At 38.4% G+C, this 19,877-nt stretch overlaps 1 protein-coding gene across 2 annotated transcripts; it reads right to left on the bottom strand.

The window, feature by feature from the left end:
* Positions 1–305: 305 nt before the first annotated feature.
* ITM2A (integral membrane protein 2A) lies at positions 306–6,606 on the bottom strand. Of its 2 annotated transcripts, none has more exons than XM_081115260.1 (6): positions 6,379–6,603; positions 2,716–2,847; positions 1,959–2,156; positions 1,620–1,730; positions 1,218–1,368; positions 306–1,064 (listed from the first exon to the last, which is right to left on the bottom strand). In XM_081115260.1, exons 1-6 carry the CDS (start codon positions 6,487–6,489, stop codon positions 976–978), a joined length of 792 nt encoding a protein of 263 aa, XP_080971386.1. In that variant the 5' UTR covers positions 6,490–6,603; the 3' UTR covers positions 306–975. The 2 variants fall into 2 exon arrangements, with proteins under 2 accessions (XP_080971386.1, XP_080971385.1); XM_081115259.1 differs by having other exon boundaries at positions 433–1,064; positions 6,376–6,606.
* Between the last annotated feature and the right edge of the window lie 13,271 nt (positions 6,607–19,877).

The following is a 19,877-nucleotide window of genomic DNA, read 5'->3' as shown; positions in this document are numbered from 1 at the left end:
ATTGTGTATGGTTATTTTTTATGAAAAAAATAAACACATGAACAAGTTTGAAATTACTATGGTCCTGAAAACTCTTACAAAAAGTTAAACTTACATGTAAGCCAATAATGGGGTATTTATAAAAGATTACTTGATATAATATCAAAAGAGAATTAAAATATAGGTTGCTATAATTTGTAAATGGTGGAGGTGGGAGTAAGGGCAGAATTAAGCTCATAATTTTAGACCTATTGTAGGTACACCAAAGCTAAATAAGTAATGTTACTTGTTCACACTAAGTATACCTTTAATGAGAAACAGTGGTTGAATGTGGTGAAATTTATTATAGGTTGTAGAATTCATACAACCTAAATTTCTTCCAGCATTTAGCACTTCTACAGTTTTGTGGGTTTTACAATACAGATATCAATGAGAAAGAATCACTGCATTAGTGAAAATGACTTCTTTATGAAAAAATGTTCACATGTAAGTCATATTTATTACTGAATACCTAACATAAATGGAAAGAGGTAATTTCTAAATTTAGGAAAGTTGCACAAAATAAAATAAAAAACAACAATGACAAGATATTTGACATATTTCACAGAAAAAATGGTCAAAACAAATTTAAATATTTAAATTTAAAACATGCTCTACCTTATGACTTAGTGAAGAGTAATTTAAGAAAGAACACAAAGGATGGGATTTATTGTCAGGATGTTAGCTGACATAATTCACGCTGCTTTCAGAAAACTAAACCCTATAAATTCATAAGAAAAATATAATCATTATTTAATTTTAGTATCCAACAAGCAATTCCAATTAAACTAAAAATTAACAGAGCTTACAGTGGTTAGTAGGGTTGCCCCCCTTTTATTTTAGTATAAGGAATAAATGCATGTGTAAATATCTTGAGTATCACATATAATTTAATGTTGAAGTCATATTGTAATTCTCTGACTTCTTATTACTAAGAATTCTCTTTTTTGTTGCTTCTCACTCTTGACAGATCTTGGTCTCAACAATAAATTCATTGGGGAAATGTCTAATCTTCCAGCACTTATCAATGACACCTTTATTGAAACCTGTGAGGAAAGGCACACCAAAAAGTGGCTGTTTAGTTTATTGTGTGTAATGGAAAACATATCTAGATTTGCTCTCCACTTTTCCCCTACTCCACCCTCACTCTCCTTCAGTGTCCCAATAACACAGGGTGAAGAAAAAAATAAATTGCCTACCCAGCAAGAGGTCTCTTCTACGAAGGCGGAAGGACTTGCGGTTGTTACAAAGTTGGTAAATAAAGATGCCAAGGTTACTAACATCACGAATCTCCTCCACAGCAACCAGGTCTTCATGAACCACATAAGTGTGAGGCAGGTATTTGCCACTCTGTAAATTAAAAAAAAAAAAGAAACTAAAATGAGAAATTCTTAAAAACACGATTTAAGTACTTATCAATAGCAGATACAGTTTTGAAGTAAACTACTTTAGAGCAGGTTTAGGTTCACAGCATATTTTTATTTGTAAAATTATTCCAATGAAATGAAATGTTTTGGCTCAAACTCATTTTTTTTAAAAAAAAGAGAAAGCAAACTTATTTGGAAATGCTTATATAAAAATTCGACATAAAAAATACATACTGCCAGTTTGCCAAAGAGCTCCACCAGGTTTTTTGGAGGCATAACAATGGAGGTATTGAGAGGCATGAGATAGCAGTTCCCCAGCAGCAAGTCCAGGTAAGCAGTCATGCCCTGGTAGGGAATGGGAAAAGGTATAATCCAGAGAATATCAGTGCTGCAGATTTTCCAAATACCATTAGAACAAACAGCTACATTTGTTCAAAATCAACTGCTATATTTTAATAAAAGAACAAAAAAAGCTTTGTTGTAAAAAATGTATATTTATGAACAGATTTAATATTTACCAATGAACTAAAAAAATAGAAAATTATCAAATACCTCTAGCAATTAGAAACTCACCTTTTCAAAGTCATGAATAATTGCTGCAGGGTCACTATCAGAGAAACTGGGCACAGGTACATCAATGATAGCGATGTTGTCATCCTCTCTAATGTCAGCCTCCTCAATCACAGGCAGGAAGTAGGGCTCTCCCCCTTGAAGGGAATTTGCTGGGCCCTCAGAACCAAAGAAACACATTTCTCCACGGTAGATGGTACTCTAAAAGACAAAAAAGGAAGAATTAAAAGCTTCTAATATGCACCACCATGACATTACAATCATTTCTCATGCTAATATCAATTCATTGTACTATTTGACAAGGTGAGGACTGTTCATTTTTCTTTTTATTGAATTTATTGGGATGATACTGGTCAAAAAATTATACAGGTTTCAGGTACACAATTCTACAACACATCATTTGTACACTGTATTGTGTGTTCACCATCCCAAGTCAAATCTCCATCCATCATTTATACCCCTATACCTTTCTCCACCTCCACCTACCTCCCTCACCCTGGAAATCACCACACTGTTATCTGTGTTCATGAGTTTTTTCTTCTGTGCTCAATCCCTCCAGCCCCACCTCCCACACCTAGAAAGTGAGGACTGTTGAGTACAGTTATCACTATGAAGACTAATCAATTTAATAAACTAAAGGTAACTTGAAAACTTTCAATAAATCTTCATTTCACCTGTAAGGAACATAAAATTATTTCAATTTCTACTAAATTTATAGCAATTAAGCAATCCAAATGATAAAAATTGTAATTATTATTACCTTGGGCATGAAGTATTTGTAAATGCAGGTTCCACCAACAATAAGTCCTGCCAAGATGAATGAAAGGCCTAAGAGAGTAAGCATGCAACTCCCAGAGGAGCCCTCCTTTTCCTGGGTAGCAACTCGAATCTCCTATTTATTAAAAAGCAAAACAAAACAAAACAAAAAAACACAAAAATCAGATTGCACTTTTAGACACATAGTTGCTATTGTGTACAACTTACTTCTCTTGAAACCCAAGATACTTTTAAAATATGTCATTTTAGCCTAAAATAATTTCAAGATAATTTCTGATGTTTAATGTGAAGATCTCTAATTATATTTATCTTCCTCCTGGCATTTCCTAACCCAAATATAAATATTAAATTGCTTCAAAAAGCACACTTTTAGAATCAGCTGAAATAACTATTCTTTCTTGGATTGTTATTCTCTTTAAATAAATGGAAGTTATTACTTTTGGGATATAATCATTAACTTTCTGGCATACAAATGTTTATTATTTTTTGTAAATCAACTTGTTTGCCAACTTAAAAGTAAATTAATATCCTTTGATTTCTTAAACTAATTTTCAGAAATCTGTTTTTTTAAGGTAAGTGTTATAGGAGGGATTCTATAATGCAGGTATATGCCATTTCCACCTATTTCAAAAATTAAAATATTAATGGTGGGATACATTTCATAATGTTCCTAATTTTAATGAAAAAAGCAGACTTGCTAATGCCACCCAATGTTCTATAGTTGTGCATTGCGTAAATGAAATAAATTCTGGGCAGAACACTAGATTTTATAGTACAGCATTTGCCATAGTGAGATATAAAAGCTCTGTGGTAATAGTGACTGTTAAATTCATAATTTGTTTAAGAATTGGAACAAGAAATAACCAAAGTAAACAAGTAACCAATTAACTGTACTTTTCCCAGGCCAGTGGACCAAGCAGTCCTCCAATCCTATTCTTATATGTCACAATATGCCCTAAGATGTGAGTATACAAGGGTAAGACAAATGAAGTCAGCAAATGTAGTAATTGGTAATTTAGAGGCTAAATAATACAGAATGGTATGTAAATGGAAATGCTTTAGATATTTCAGATCATTAGCTCTATTCTTTTGTTTTAACCCTCAAGGCAGATGATATGTTTATTGATTTTAGAGAGAGAGGAAGGGAGAGAGAGAGGGAGAAACATCAATGTTAGAGAGAAATGTTGATGGGTTGCCTCTTGTTCAAGCCCTGACCTGGATTGAATCCGAAAACCAAAGTATGTGCCCTGACCGGGAATAGAACCTGAATCCTTTTTGATGTACAGGGCAATGCAAGGCCATTATCTCTATTCCACGACAACTACTATAATAATTTGGGACTAATTAACTTTCATATTTTCATTTATGGTGAAAATAAATGCATGGGTTCTAAGGAGAAGCAATCATTTGATAATTTGTCAAAAAAATGATTTTTCTTATAAAATTCAAAGTAATTTTGTATTCACATTTTCTTAGCTGAATTTATTTAAAATCAAGCCCTCCATTAATATTCTATAAACTTTGAAGGCTTTTCTTTATCCTAATAATTTTCAGAAATTTTACATTATTTTTATTCAAAAATCTAACCTAAGATTAACATTACAAAGACATAACTATATATTATGATTGTAAATTACTGTAATATAGAGCAAGAGTCTTAGAAATTATATTTTAGATCATTAAATTGAGGTTCAGAAGGATGAAGTGACTTAGCTATAAGTAACAAAGTGACTTAATTTGAAATTCTCGAGACATTAATTCCTTTTTTTTTTCTTGTCACTGAGATATAAAAAGAGCAGTTTGCACTGAAAATTTATTTCCCCTTCCAATAATTCATGGAATTTTTTAATTAAGCAAGGTATAAATTTTAATTTTATAAAATTTCCCATTATGCTAGGAATAAAGATTTATTTTCATTTAAATTTGTTGAGCTTCAGGGTGGTAGGGGTTATCACTTACCATAGCTAACTTCTCACTGAACTATATTTTAAAGTTATGACTGCTGACCTACTATTCTGTGTGCTCAATCTCTGATGATCTGATCAATACATCACAATATAATTTTTCAAGTATTAAATCAGCGTCCTATAGTGGCCAGATCAGAATTGCGTGCCAGCTTCTCCAACACCTATCAAAGAAATGTAATCATAGTGCAAATGTTCATTTGTTTTTATTCCTCATCACACCATGGGCCTGGCAGAAGTATTACTTCCATATTTACTGAATCCAATTACAAGTCATGAAGTTTTTGATGGTGAGGGAAAAAAGGGATTGCTGTGTGGCTATATTTAACTACTAATATCTAATTAGACCTCCCCCAAATCTGGCCATGTTTCACTTACAAAGTAAGTAGGACAATTACATATATAACATGTCATTTCATCAAAACCTCAAAAATGCAAGGGGTGCAAATTTGATTTCTGAAATGCATAATACACAAAAGCTAGCTTGATTGCTGGGTTAAATATTGAAAGTTTCCATGATAAAAATTCTTCATAACCACATTAGCATTTCAAATTGTGTGCAAAATAAGTTTTACTACATGGGTTCTGGATTCACTCAAAGCACTTTTTAAATATCCACTCTGAGCACAAAAGTTAAAACTTTATGGACAGAACAAGACAAATTAGGGCAAATCTGCAAACTCCAATACTGCACAGGTTTTATAAAACAAGAAGAACATACAATCTGCTTTTTAACATTGAGACTTTACTAAGGAGAATGAGGATTAGTTTACAAACACTGAAAACAGGTTAGATTTTTAAAGGAAATAGACGTTTGACTAAATAAATAATGGCTAACATTTGGAGGGAAGTGGTAACTTCCTCAGTTCCTGGCAATGCTAGAAGCTTAAATTACAAGGTTGGACCTGTGACAGATCTCTCATGGGGGAGGAGGGCTAGAGGGATACCACTCAGTAAGAAAGTACCAAAAGAAGCAAATTTTTTTTTAAAAAAATAAAACCCTTAAAATTTATTTTTAAACAAGAGTGTTTTTTTGTTTTTTTTTAGGAAGTGTCACTCTGAAAACATTCAAGACTCTTGGACTAAGAGGACATAGTGAACATCCCAAATTCTAATGCAAACCAACCTAAATTTTGACAGCTCCTTCCCCAAATGTTTAACATTGCCTGTGTATGACCAAGGAGAAACTGAAAATATACAGGGGGTGGGCACAAACACACACTTCCCCAACCCATATAGCTTTCAGTCATAGTGACCCCTTGCCCACCCCACTGCACCCCCACAAACACTCTTTGATCCTAGAAATATTTAGATACACAGAACTTCATACACGTCAAAAGGAAAGAAAGAAGAGTTAATCTCTTGTTCCCCAGGAGAAAGTGACATTGGATCCCAGGAGTTCTCCTCAAACTTCTTCCAACATTGCTCCTAGAACTGTGGAACATGGCACAACATGCTGGGATGCTAAGGGGTGTGGGGCACAGCAAGCAGAAGCTGGAGCGACTAGACAGATCAGGGGCGATTGGGCAAACCGCTTGGACAGCACAGAAGAGATTGCTCTGGAACACACAGCCAGAATTCATTTTGCCCTTTATCACTTTCCCCCTTCTTTCACCCTAAACCACCCCTTTCCCACCTTCCTGACCCTAGCAGGCAGTCAGGAGTGGAGTGGGGACTGCTACCTTGCCGGTCAGGATCTGAGCTGGGACCGTGCGGCTTACAAGGGCCTCCACGTCTTGCCGTGCCTCCTCTTTTTGCACCGCTGTTGGTGTGTTGAAGGCGATTTTCACCATGGTGAATCTTTGGGCCGCCCAGTAAGGAGCGGTTGCAATCAGCTTCTTGGGCTGCAGTTTGGAAAAGGAGATCTCGCTAGCCCTAGCTGCACTTCCTTTCTCCCTTCTTTGATTTCTGCTGCTGCAAGCCCAGGTCTGGGGATACTTATGACGCAGTCCAAGCTGGGTGGGAGATAGAGGGCGGGCACAGGGAGGGGCCAAGGGAAGAGCAGGAGGGCGTCCTAGTGCTGGGATGGGAGTGGGGGTTGTCAGTGAGGGAAGAGGAGAGCCCCCATAGCCCTCTAGGGCTGGACAAGCCTCACAGGCATTCCAGGTATGTGACCATCCACTCTCTGCACCTTCAGATAAGAACAAGACGGGAAGAAATCCTGCTTGTCTTGTCTTTCTGCCTCTGTCCAGGTCACAATAGCCTCTGATCCTTGATTCTGTTTTCCCAAACTTGGACCTAGACCCCCGTGGGGCCAGGAACTCTAACTTGGCAGAAACCTAAGCTTCCTCAGCTCTGCACCCTCCCAGATCCCAAAAGCACAGTTCCATGATTGTTTTGTTCCTTTATAATACCTTCCCTTTAAATAATACTCAGAAGCCCATTTATAGTTAGTTTCTTGGTTCCTTCTCTCAACATTTTTTTCTATCTTGGCATTTGTTTTGTAATTTTAATTTCCCAAGCTAGAGCAATGCTAAATCAGAAATATAGGACTCCTGCCTCCTCCAATTCCCATTTTCAGGCTAGACAAGATGAGACTCAGAGGGGTATGGAAAGATCAGATTGTAGTGAATCCCAGAAATAATCCAGATCTTTTCACTCTCCCAGGTCAGGGAAAGCAGAGTAAGAATTCAGCCAAGAGGTTGTTTCTCTTTAGCCACCAGCTGTGAAATCTGAAGGGGGAAAAAAGCAGGGTTATGAATATACCTATGTGTTTAGGGAGCTGGAATTGTGGTTGCAGAATATAGAATTTAGCTAGATGCTAACCAGCTCTGGTGGGAAACAAACAATAATCTCCAAGGGGATGAGTTATAAATCATTACTGGAACATTTACATGTGCAGCCAGTGTAATCATGCTATTTCTTCACAATCAATTCTCCCTGATTAGTGACACTGATAGAGAACCTTACCATGTGAAGTTTATGCTTTGGAAGTTGATGACTGGGGCTGGTTGTAAAGATTTTATAAATAGTCCTGTTTTCAAGACAGTAGAGTGGTCTCTTGTGTGAAACCAGTAATACCACAAAAAATAAAGGATCCAGCTTGTGCTAGAGATTCCCCCATCTACTTATATACTTTTTAAAGGGATTTGAATATAAGAGTCACCACCCATCTGTCCAAGAAATTCCAATTGGGAGTTTTTCCCACTGAGATTACTCTGAAGTCCATGGCCTGTCTCCACTGTGGGAGCTTTGTGAAAACAGCCTTCATTATCTTGTCTAGGCCACTGATGGGAAGGTAGATGGAGGGGAACAGTAGGAAGCCTATGCTTTACACAGGGCCAGATATTTGAGCTTGCTTAGAAATATTGGCATCTTATATTCTTTCACTAATCTTTGTTCAGGTCTGGCCGTCACAATTGAACATTTAGCGGGCAACCTTTAGTGTAGGCTGAGGAAAGCTCAACGTCCTAAGATCTTTCTCTTTACAGGTAACTACTGTTTCCCATCACCTTTGTGACACAAAGCTAGTCTGGCCCTGTGATACACACCATAAGATGCCTGAACAAATTGTTTCTTCTACACATTTACCTACCAAGTATAAGGTGCTAGTTGTGAAAGTAATGTATTAGTATATCTGCCGTGAAAGGTGGTCAGACAGAAGGGGCAGGGATTATTTCCATTTTTTCAGATGAATAGATCAAAACTCTGGTAACAACCAAGGCACTGTAAGATTAAATGCTAAGTATGTGACATTGAGCAAATCACCTCATCTACTTGGGACTCAATTTCTTCCTCTGTAAAATGGTGCAATATTTTCATTATGTTGCTGTGAGGATCATTTAGGATAATGCAGGAGAAAACATCTTTTCAATTATGAAAAGGATAGGAGAGTGAAATTGTTGGATACACTAGGATTCTTATTTTAGTCTGTAACATAACCATTTTTCAAGGTTATAAGAACAATCTATTTTATTATTATTATTATTGTCTGAAGTTTTACATATGTGTCCTTTTCCCCCAATTGACCCCCTCCTCCATCCCTTCCCAGCCCAGGCAAGCCCCCACCACCCCAGTGTCTGTGTCCATTGGTTATGCTAATATGCATGCATATAAGTCCTTTGCTTGCTCTCTAACCCCCACTCCCCTACCATTTGTCTCTAGATCGATCTATTCTTGTTCATCAAATTACATTGATTATTATATCCCACATATTAGTGCGATCATGTGATGTTTATCTTTCTCCAACTGGTTTATTTCACATAGCATAATGCTCTCCAGTTCCATCCATGCTGTTTGCAAATGATAAAAGTTCCTTCTTTTTAATAGAGGCATACTATTCTATTGTGTAGATGTACCACAGGTATTTAATCCGCTCATCTGCTGATGGGCACTTAGGCTGTTTCCAAATCTTAGCTATTGTAAATTGTGCTGCTATGAACATAGAGGTGCATATATCCTTTCTGATTGGTGTTTCTGTTTTCTTGGGATATAGTCCTAAAAGTGGTATCACTGGGTTAAATGGGAGTTCCATTTTTAGTTTTTTTTTTCTTTTTTTTTTATTGCTTAAAGTATTACAAAGGGTATTACATATGTGTCCATTTTATCCCCCCGCCCTAGACAGTCCCCCAGCCTCCCCTATCCCCCAGTGTCTTATGTCCATTGGTTATGCTTATACGCATGCATACAAGTCCTTTAGTTGATCTCTTACCCCCCTACCTCCTGCCACCCAACCCTCCCCGGCCTTCCCGCTGCAGTTTGACAATCTGTTTGAGGCAGCTCTGCCTCTGTATCTATTATTGTTCAAAAGTTTGTAATGGTCTCTATTATCCATGAATGAGTGAGATCATGTGGTATTTTTTCTTCATTGACTGGCTTATTTCACTTAGCATAATGCTCTCCAGTTCCATCCATGACGTTGCAAATGGTAAGAGTTCCTTCCTTTTTAGAGCAGCATAGTATTCCATCGTGTAGATGTACCACAGTTTTCTAATCCATTCATCTACTGATGGACACTTAGGCTGTTTCCAGATCTTAGCTATGGTGAATTGTGCTGCTATGAACATAGGGGTGCATATATCTTTTCTGATTGGTGTTTCTGGTTTCTTGGGATATATTCCTAGAAGTGGGATCACAGGGTCAAATGGGAGTTCCATTTTCAGTTTTTTAAGGAAACTCCATACTGTCTTCCATAGTGGCTGCACCAGTCTGCATTCCCACCAGCAGTGCACAAGTGTTCCTTTTTCTCCACATCCTCTCCAGCACTTGTCGTTTGCTGATTTGTTGATGATAGCCAGTCTGACAGGTGTGATATGGTACCTCATTGTTGTTTTGATTTGCATCTCTCGGATGATTAGTGACTTTGAGCATGTTTTCATATGTTTCTTGGCTTTCTGAATGTCCTCTTTTGAAAGGTGTCTATTTAGGTCCTTTGCCCATTTTTTGATTGGATTGTTTATCTTCCTTTTGTTAAGTTGTATGAGTTCCCTATAGATTTTGGAGATTAGGCCCTTATCAGATATGACATTGGCAAATATGTTTTCCCACACAGTGGGTTTTCTTGTTGTTTTGTTGATGGTTTCTTTTGCTGTGCAGAAGCTTTTTATTTTGATGTAGTCCCATTTGTTCATTTTCTCTTTAGTTTCAAGTGCCCTAGGAGCTGTATCAGTGAAGAAATTGCTTCGGCATATGTCTGAGATTTTGTTGCCTTTGGATTCTTCTAGAATTTTTATGGTTTCCTGTCGTACATTTAAGTCCTTTATCCATTTTGAGTTTATTTTTGTATATGGTGTAAGTTGGTGGTCTAGTTTCATTTTCTTGCATATATCTGTCCAATTTTCCCAACACCATTTATTGAAGAGACTATCTTGGCTCCATTGTATGTTCTTGCCTCCTTTGTCAAATATTAATTGAGCATATTGGTTCGGGCCGATTTCTGGGCTCTCTATTCTATTCCATTGATCTATATGCCTATTCTTGTGCCAGTACCAGGCAGTTTTGAGAACAGTGGCTTTGTAATACAACTTGATATCTGGTATTGAGATCCCACCTACTTTGTTCTTTTTCAGGATTGCTGCAGCTATTCGGGGACTTTTTTTATTCCAGATGAATTTTTGGAGAGTTCGTTCTATATCTCTGAAGTATGCCGTTGGTATTTTAATGGGAAGTGCATTGAATTTATAGATTGCTTTGGGTAGTATGGACATTTTAATGATGTTGATTCTACCAATCCATGAACACGGTATGTTCTTCCATCTGTTTATGTCTTCCTCTATATCTTTTTTCAATGTCCTGTAGTTTTCTCAGTAGAGGTCTTTTACCTCTTTAGTTAAGATTATTCCTAGGTAGCTTAGTTTTTTGGTGCGATGGTAAACGGGATTGTTTTTATAATCTCTCTTTCTGAAAGTTCACTATTGGTGTATAGAAATGCCTCAGATTTCTTGGGGTTAATTTTGTATCCTGCTACATTGCCAAATTCATGTATTAAGTCTAGTAGCTTTTTGATGGAGTCTCTAGGGTTTTGTATGTATAATATCATGTCGTCTGCAAATAAGGACAGTTTTACTTCCTCTTTTCCAATTTGGATGCCTTTTATTTCTTCTTCTTGCCGAATTGCAATGGCTAACACTTCCAGTACTATGTTGAACAGGAGTGGTGAGAGGGGGCATCCCTGTCTTGTTCCTGTTCTTAGGGGAAATGGTGTTAGTTTTTGTCCATTGAGTATGATGTTGGCTGTGGGCCTGTCATATATGGCTTTTATTATGTTGAGGTATGATCCTTCTACTCCCACCTTGCTGAGAGTTTTTATCAAAAATGGGTGTTGAATTTTGTCAAATGCTTTTTCTGCATCAATTGATATGACCATGTGGTTTTTTTCTTTCAATTTGTTTATGTGATGTATCACGTTTATTGATTTGCGGATATTGTACCATCCTTGCATCCCTGGGATAAATCCTACTTGGTCATGGTGTATGATCTTTCTGATGTACTGCTGGATCCGATTTGCTAAGATTTTGTGGAGGATTTTGGCATCTATGTTCATGAGGGATATTGGCCTGTAATTCTCTTTCATTGTGTTGTCTTTACCTGGTTTTGGTATTAGGATGATGCTGGCTTCATAGAATGAGCTTGGAAGTGTTCCTTCCTCTTGGATTTTTTGTAGTACTCTGAGGAGGATAGGTTTTAGTTCTGCCTTGAATGTTTGGTAAAACTCCCCTGTGAAGCCGTCTGGTCCTGGGCTTTTGTTTGCTGGAAGCTTTTTGATGACTGCTTCAATTTCTTCCATAGTTATTGGCCTGTTGAGATTTTTAGATTCTTCCTGATTGAGTTTTGGAATGTTGTATTTTTCTAGGAATTTGTCCATTTCCTCCAGGTTGTCTAGTTTGCTGGAATAGAGCTGTCCATAGTATTTTTTAACAATCATTTGTATTTCTGTGGGGTCTGTTGTTATTTCGCCTCTTTCATTTCTGATTTTGTTTATTTGGGTCCTCTCTCTTTGCTTCTTGGTGAGTCTGGTTAGAGGTTTGTCAATCTTGTTTATCCTTTCGAAGAACCAGCTCTTGGTTTAATTGATTTTCTGTATTATTTTTTTGGTCTCTATGTTATTTATTTCTGCTCTAATCTTTATTATCTCCTTCCTTCTGCTCACTCTGGGGTTTTCTTGTTGCTCTCTTTCTAATTCTTTGAGTTGTAGAGTTAGCTGATTTACTACCATTTTTTCTTGTTTTTTGAGATAGGCCTGTAGAGCTATAAACTTCCCTCTCAGGACTGCTTTCATTGTGTCCCATAGGTTTTGGATTGTTGTGTTTTCATTGTCATTAGTTTCCAGGATGTTCTTAATTTCTTCTTTGATTTCATTGGTAACCCAATCAATATTTAATAGCATGCTATTCAGCTTCCAGGTGTTTGAGTATTTTGGGTTGTTTTTATTGTAGTTTATTTCTAATATTATGCCATCGTGGTCTGCGAAGACGCTTTTTATGATTTCAATCTTCTTGAATTTGGGGATACTTTGCTTGTGACCCAATATATGGTCTATTTTTGAATATGTGTCATGAGCACTTGAGTAGAATGTATATTCCGTGGCACTGGAGTGAAGTGTTCTGAAGATGTCTATTAAATCCATCTGATCTAGTGAGTCATTTAGTATTGCTGTATCTTTGCTGATTGTTTGTCTAGAGGACTTATCCAGTGATGACAGTGGTGTATTAAAGTCCCCTACTATGATTGTATTGTTGTCGATCTCTCCTTTGATATCTTCCAGAAGATTTTTTATGTATTTGGGTGCTCCTGCATTGGGTGCATATATGTTTATCAAGGTTATATCTTCTTGTTGTATTGATCCTTTTAGTATTATGAAGTGGCCTTCCGTATCTCTTGTTATGGCCTTCACTTTGAGGTCTATTTTGTCTGATATAAGTATTGCTACCCCAGCTTTCTTTTCTTTTCCATTAGCCTGAAAGATATTTTTCCATCCCTTCACTTTCAGTCTGTGTGAGTCCTTTCTAATGAGGTGGGTCTCTTGTAGACAGCAAATGTATGGGTCATGATTTTTTATCCATTCAGCCACTCGATATCTTTTGGTTGGAGCATTTAGCCTGTTTACATTTAAAGTTATTATTGAAAGGTACTTGTTTGTAGCCATTTCTTTTTTGTGTGTGTGTGGCTGTTTTCTTTCTGGGATTTTTATTTCTTCTTTTTACACCAGTCCCTTTAGCATTTCTTGCATTGCTGGCTTGGTGGTGATAAACTCCCTTAGCCTTTTTTTGTCTGTGAAGCTTCTTATTTCCCCTTCAATTTTGAATGATAGCCTTGCTGGATAGAGTATTCTTGGATTCAGTCCTTTGCTTTGCATCACTTTGTAAATTTCCGTTCACTCTTTTCTGGCTGATGTGTTTCTGTTGAGAAATCATTTGATAATCTAATGGGAGATCCCTTGTATGTAACTTTCTGTCTCTCTCTTGCAGCCTGTAAGATTCTCTCTTTGTCCTGAACATTTGCCATGGTAATTATGATGTGTCTTGGTGTGGGTCTTTTCGGGTTCACCTTGCTTGGGACTCTCTGGGCTTGTGTGACTTTTTTCTTCCCCACCTCAGGGAAGTTTTCTGATATTATTTCTTCCAATAGGTTTTCTAATCCTTGTTCCTCTTTCTGTTGTTCTGGCACCCCTATCATTCGTATGTTGTTTCGTTTCATGTTGTCCCAAAGCTCCCTTAGGCTCTCCTCCTGTCTTTTAATTTTTTTCTCCAACTGAAGTACAGTTTGGGTGTGTTTTGCTTCCCTGTCTTCTAATTCACTAATTCGGTCTTCCGCTTCTCCTAGTCTACTGTTGATACTTTCAATGGTGTTCTTTATTGCAGCTATATCGCACTTCATTTCTTCTTGGGTCTTAGTTAAGTTGTCGATTTTTTCATCTGTTTCTTCTTGCTTCTTGGATAAGTTGTCGATTTTTTCCTCCATCCGGTGTATGCACTCTAGGACCCTTATTTTGAATTCTTTTTCTGTCATGTTGTATGCCTCTGTATCACTTAGCTGCTTTTCTGGTGAGTCCTCCTTTTCTTTCCTTTGGGGATTTCTTTGTCTACCCATGTTTGATCTCACTGACATATATAGATATTGAGTCGTTCAGTGGCTGCTCCCTAGGTGGCAGTGGCTCCTCGGGCTGTGGTTGCTCCTTGGGCGGTTGTGGTAGCAGCTGCTCCTCTGTTGTTAGCGGGTCTTCTGATGGGTGCTGTTCACAGCTGTTGTGGCTCTTCTGGCTGGTGGAGGGAGGCTTCACCCACAGCAGCTGTTCCTCAGACAGAGCGTGTGGAGATCAGGAGGCCGCTGTTGCTTGGATCTGCTGCGTTGATTTAAAGGCACAAAATACAACACAACAAGGCACAACGTACCAGGCACTGAACACAAATGAATTACGGTATTAATAACACCAAATAAAGATGGCCACCTGAGCTAAGAGAGTTGGGGGGTAAGGAAGAAAGAAGAGAAAAAGATAGAGAGAAAAACAGAAAAAAGAGAAAAAAAAAGAAGAAAAAGAAAAATAGAATGAAGTAGAAGAGGGGAGGAGACTATTCATATGAGGAGAAAACTCCGATAGAACCGCCAAGTGAGGCAAGGGAAAGCAGAAGCACAAAAATAACTGGCCGGGGGGGTGGGAGGGTGGGGAGGGGGAATGGGAGACAGAAAATGAAAAAGAAAAAGCAGAACAACCTCACATACAATCCTTAAAGAAAAGAAAAGAAAAAAAAAACACAATATCCTCAACAATCGAGCAAGCAACAACAGAACAATAGAGAAAAGGAGAGAATAAAAAATTTGGATAGTGAAGAAAGATAAGGGAGAGGTGGATAAGGATTTAGAGCAGGTGATTGGAAAAGGGATATATAAGTAGGGTGAAATTTAGACAGGGCGTATGAAGAATAGGGAAAATCTAAAGCAGGAATAGGGTAAGAGAAACAGGACAGCAAAAGGGGAAAAGTGGGGAAGAGAGTTTTAGCACGGCAGCACAATTGAGGTAGAGGAAAATGATGCTAAAGGAACGATGAAAATAGAATGGAGAACCTTAGTCCCAAAATAAAATAAAGAGAAAATAAAATGACACTTTAAAAAAAATGGTAAAATGGCAGCAGTAATAATACTGGTTAAAACTAAAAATGTAGTAATTAAAAGGGTAAAATCAGGTGATGAAAAAAGAAAATAAATGGTTTCTTAGTTAAAAGGTGAAACAATAATTAAAAAAAATAATTAAAAAAAAATGGGCTGTAATGAAGGTGCTTCAGATCTTCTGCTCCTCTTTTTGGCACACCAGGTATTCAGGAGAATGTTGAATTTTCCTCTGATACACTGTTCCTCTGTGTTGTAAGCCACAGTCCTGATTTTAAGGCAGGCTACATTGGTTTCCCAGACAGCCCTTATCTGTATTTACAGAAGAGTCAGTTCGTGGCTCTGCCTCTGGGTGGCAGTGCGTCGGGATTGACCTCCGAGGGTATAGGACCTCTCTGACCAGGTGTTCTCTATTGTACCGGAAGCTGGTCTGGGAATGTCCTCCGCCCAGAGCTGGTTTTCCAGTAGTCACTCCCCGCTCTGTTTCCCAGGCTCCCCCAAAACAGCCTTCCCTTACAAGCTCTGTGACTGACCCCAACTGGGTAGTCCCTTGCACTGGGTTCAACAATCAAACGCACAGATTTAAGAGCCTGGGAAGTTGTGCAAACTCGCAACGCTTCACCTTCCAAATCTGTGCGAAGTCTCTGCGCGCGCTCTGGCTCCTGGCACCGAGTAGCCAGCAAACTGGTGTAATCTGAGGCTGCCCGTTTGTGACCCGTCCAACTGTGTGCTTATTTATAGCGTTCTCTTCTGCCAGCAGCCCTGGGGGTGCCCTTCCACACTCGTGGGTCACGCTGGCTCCAACGGCCGCGGTCTTTGTGGGGCACAGAGCCCCCACCCCCCTGCGCGCGTTCCACTCTCCAACCTAAACTGCAAACCGCACCTTTGGGGAAAGTCTAACCTTTCTGTGGGGAGAAGCAGAGTTCCTCTGAGTTCACGTAGTCGCGCTGCTTGAGAGCCGTTGTTGCCGGGTTAGTAGCTGGTCTCTGGATGCCGGTGACAGTCACCCAAGATGGCAGGGTCTCCGCGGCTGTGCTGGAGCACCTGGAGAGGTTTCAGCCTCAGCCTCTAACCGTTCCCTTTATCTAGGATTTCTCTGTCTTTCCTGGCTGCAGACTGTCTCAGCTGAATCTCCTCTGCTTATTCGGGCTGTATGCTACCCGTTTCAGCTGCCCGCCCTTATCTGCTCCAGGACAAGGCACCGACACATCTGTCTAAACCTCCGCCATTTTCTTCCTCCATTTTTAGTTTTTTGAGGAAACTCCATACTGTTCCCACGGTGGCTGCACCAGTCTGCATTCCCACCAGCAGTGAACAAGGGTTCCTTTTTCTCCACATCCTTGCCAGCACTTGTCATGTGTTGATTTGTTGATGGTAGCCATTCTGACAGGTGTGAGATGGTATCTCATTGTTTTAATTTGTATCTCTCAGATGATTAGTGACTTTGAGCATGTTTTCATATGCCTCTGGGCCTTCTGTATGTCCTCTTTCGAATAGTGTCTATTTAGATCCTTTGACCATTTTTTTTGATTGGATCGTTTATCTTCCTTTTATTAAATTGTATGAGTTCTCTGTAAATTTTGGAGATTAAAGCCTTATCTGAAATGTCATTGGCAAATATGTTCTCCCATGGAGTGGGCTTTCTTGTTGTTTTGTTGATGGTTTCTTTTGCTGTGCAGAAGCTTTTTATTTTGATGTAATCCCATTTGTTTATTTTCTCTGTAGTCTCCATTGCCTTAGGACAGTGATGGCAAACCTATGACACGCATGTCAGAGGTGACACGCGAACTCATTTTTTTTTGGTTGATTTTTCTTTGTTAAATGGCATCTAAATATATAAAATAAATATCAAAAATATAAGTCTTTGTTTTACTATGGTTGCAAATATCAAAAAATTTCTATATGTGACACGGCACCAGAGTTATGTTAGGGTTTTTCAAAATGCTGACACACCGAGCTCAAAAGGTTTGCCATCACTGCCCTAGGAGCTGTGTCTGTAAAAATATTGCTATGACATATGTCTTCTATTTTGCTGCTTATGGAGTCTTGTAGGATTTTTATGGTTTCCCGTCTTACATTCAAGTCCTTTAGCCATTTTGAGTTTGTTTTGTGTATAGTGTAAGTTGGTGGTCTAGTTTCGTTTTTTTGCATGTATCTGTCTAAATTTCCCAGCACCATTTATTAAAGAGACTGTTTGACCCAGTGATCCCACTTCTAGGAATATATCCCAAGAAACCAGAAACACCAATCAGAAAGGATATATGCATCCCTATGTTCATAGCAGCACAACTCACCATAGCTAAGGCTTTGGAAACAGCCTAAATGCCCATCAGCAGATGAGTGGATTAGAAAACTGGATTAGTATTCCATCTACACAATGGAATACTATGCTGCTGTAAAAAGGAAGGAATTCTTACCAATTGCAACAGCATGGATGGAACTGGAGAGCATTATGCTAAGTGAAATAAGCCAGTCAAAGAAAAATACCACATGGTCTCACTCATTTATGGATAATAAAGACCATTATAAACTGATGAACAAAAATAGATACAGAGGCAGAGCAGCATTAAGCAGACTGTCAAACTGCAGTGGGAAGCCTGGGGAGGGTTGGGGGGGGTGGTAAGAGATCAACCGAAGGACTTGATCCTTCGGTTGCATGCATATAAGAATAACCAATGGACACAAGACACTGCGGGGTAGGGGAGGCCAGAGGAATGTAAAGGTGGGGGGGGGGGGGAAGGAGACATATGTAATACTCTTTGTAATACTTTAAGCAATAAAACTAAATTTAAAAAAATAAAAAATAATAAAAATAGACTGTTTTGACTCCATTGTATGCTCTTGCCTCCTTTGTCAAATATTAATTGAGCATAATGGCTTGGGTCGATTTCTGGGTTCTCTGCTCTGTTCCATTGGTCTATATATCTGTTCTTGTGCCAGTACCTGGCAGTTTTGAGAACCATGGCTTGGTAATATAGCTTGATATCTGGTACTGTGATCCCTCCAACTTTGTTCTTCTTTCTCAGGATTGCTGTGGCTATTCAGGGTATTTTTTTGATTCCAGATAAATTTTTGGAGAGTTTGTTCTAGTTTTTTGAAATATGCTGTTGGTATTTTAATGGGGATTGCATTGAATCTGTAGATTGCTTTGGGTAGTATGGGCATTTTAATTATATTGATTCTACCAATCCATGGACACGGTATGTTTTTCCATTTGTTTACATCTTCCTAGATCTCTTTTTTCAATGTCCTGAAGTTTTCCACGTGCAGGTCTTTTATGTCCTTAGTTAAGTTTATTCCTAGGTATCTTAATTTTTTTTGGTACTATGGTAAATGGGATTTTTTATTTTTCGTTTCTCTTTTGTGGGTTAATTATTGGCGTGTAAAAAGTTCATAGATTTCTGGGTGTTAATTTTTGTATCCTGCTACATTGCCAAATTCATTTATTAGGTCTAGTAGTTTTTTGATGGAATCTTTGGAGTTTTCTATGTATAGTATCATGTGATCTGCGAATAAGGACAGTTTAACTTCTTCTTTTACAATTTGGATGGTTTTTTTTTCTTCTTCTTATCTGATCACTATGGCTAGCACTTCCAGTACTATATTGAACAGCAGTGGTGAAAGAGGGCATCCTTGTCTTGCTCTCATTCTTAGGGGAAATGAGTTTAGTTTTTGGCCATTGAGTATGATGTTGGCTGTAGGTTTGTCATTTAAGGCTTTCATTATGTTGAGGTATGATCCTTCCATTCCCACTTTGCTGAGAGTTTTTATCAAGAAGGGTGCTGTATTTTGTCAAATGCTTTTTCTGCATCGACTGATATGATTATGTGATTTTTGTCTCTCAGTTTATGTGATGTATCACATTATTTGATTTATGGATATTGTATCATCCTTGCATCCGTGGAATAAATCCCACTTGGTCATGGTGTATGATCTTTCTAATGTAATACTGAAAACTTACTGCCTTGTGCTGTGATTAGCTATTGGAATACAGTGGTGAGCAAAGCAGACACAATTTTTCCCTTATATGCTGCCGGGGACCAATTCCAGCATGTCATAATTTCGAGAGTTTCATCAAAAGGTTGATGAGACTTGGGAACTCAACAGGGTTGAGTCACACATGTAGTCACCTGTTGGGAATGGCTAAAGGCATTTCCCCAAACCTGAATAGGAAACTGATTGTGGCTGACAGATAGCTAAAAGGCATCTTAGTCTACATGTTATTGCCTCCTACTGGACAAACACCTGAACAGCTGTAGGCTAATTCCCCCAAACTGACAATGCTTCTGTACCCTTTGAAACCCTACCCTTTGAAGTGTATTATCTCCACCTTGCCTTAGGACAAATTGTGTTAATAAAAAGCAAGTGTCCTAGACAAGGAGGTAGTCTTCAGTTCCTTTAGCTGAAGGTACTCTGACCCCCAATGCCTTTCAAAATTATATCTCGTCTCCAGACTCTTTATTACTCTCTGGATTCCTATGTCATCTATGCACAGCCTTTTCCAGATTCCTGAACCCTTCTTGATGCTGGGACAAGAACCCCGGCCATATGTTGCATCATTGGCAATGACATATTTGTCATAATTTCTCCAGTTTTTATAGAGGGAGCACTGATCTTGTGCTGTGGAGTGGGATACAGC

This window comes from Myotis nattereri (genome assembly GCF_964212035.1).
Source record: "Myotis nattereri genome assembly, chromosome: X".
NCBI classification, from domain to species: domain Eukaryota; kingdom Metazoa; phylum Chordata; class Mammalia; order Chiroptera; family Vespertilionidae; genus Myotis; species Myotis nattereri.
This window is presented reverse-complemented; position numbering and strand designations above follow the sequence as displayed.

Coding starts and splice junctions, on each gene's coding strand:
- ITM2A (XM_081115259.1), bottom strand. CDS start 6,489: ATGGTGAAAATCGCCTTCAACACACCAACAGCGGTGCAAAAAGAGGAG. Junction 1,369..1,619: donor AGCTCTTTGGCAAACTGGCA/GTATGTATTTTT, acceptor TTTAATTTACAG/AGTGGCAAATACCTGCCTCA. Junction 1,065..1,217: donor TAGAAGAGACCTCTTGCTGG/GTAGGCAATTTA, acceptor CTTTCCTCACAG/GTTTCAATAAAGGTGTCATT.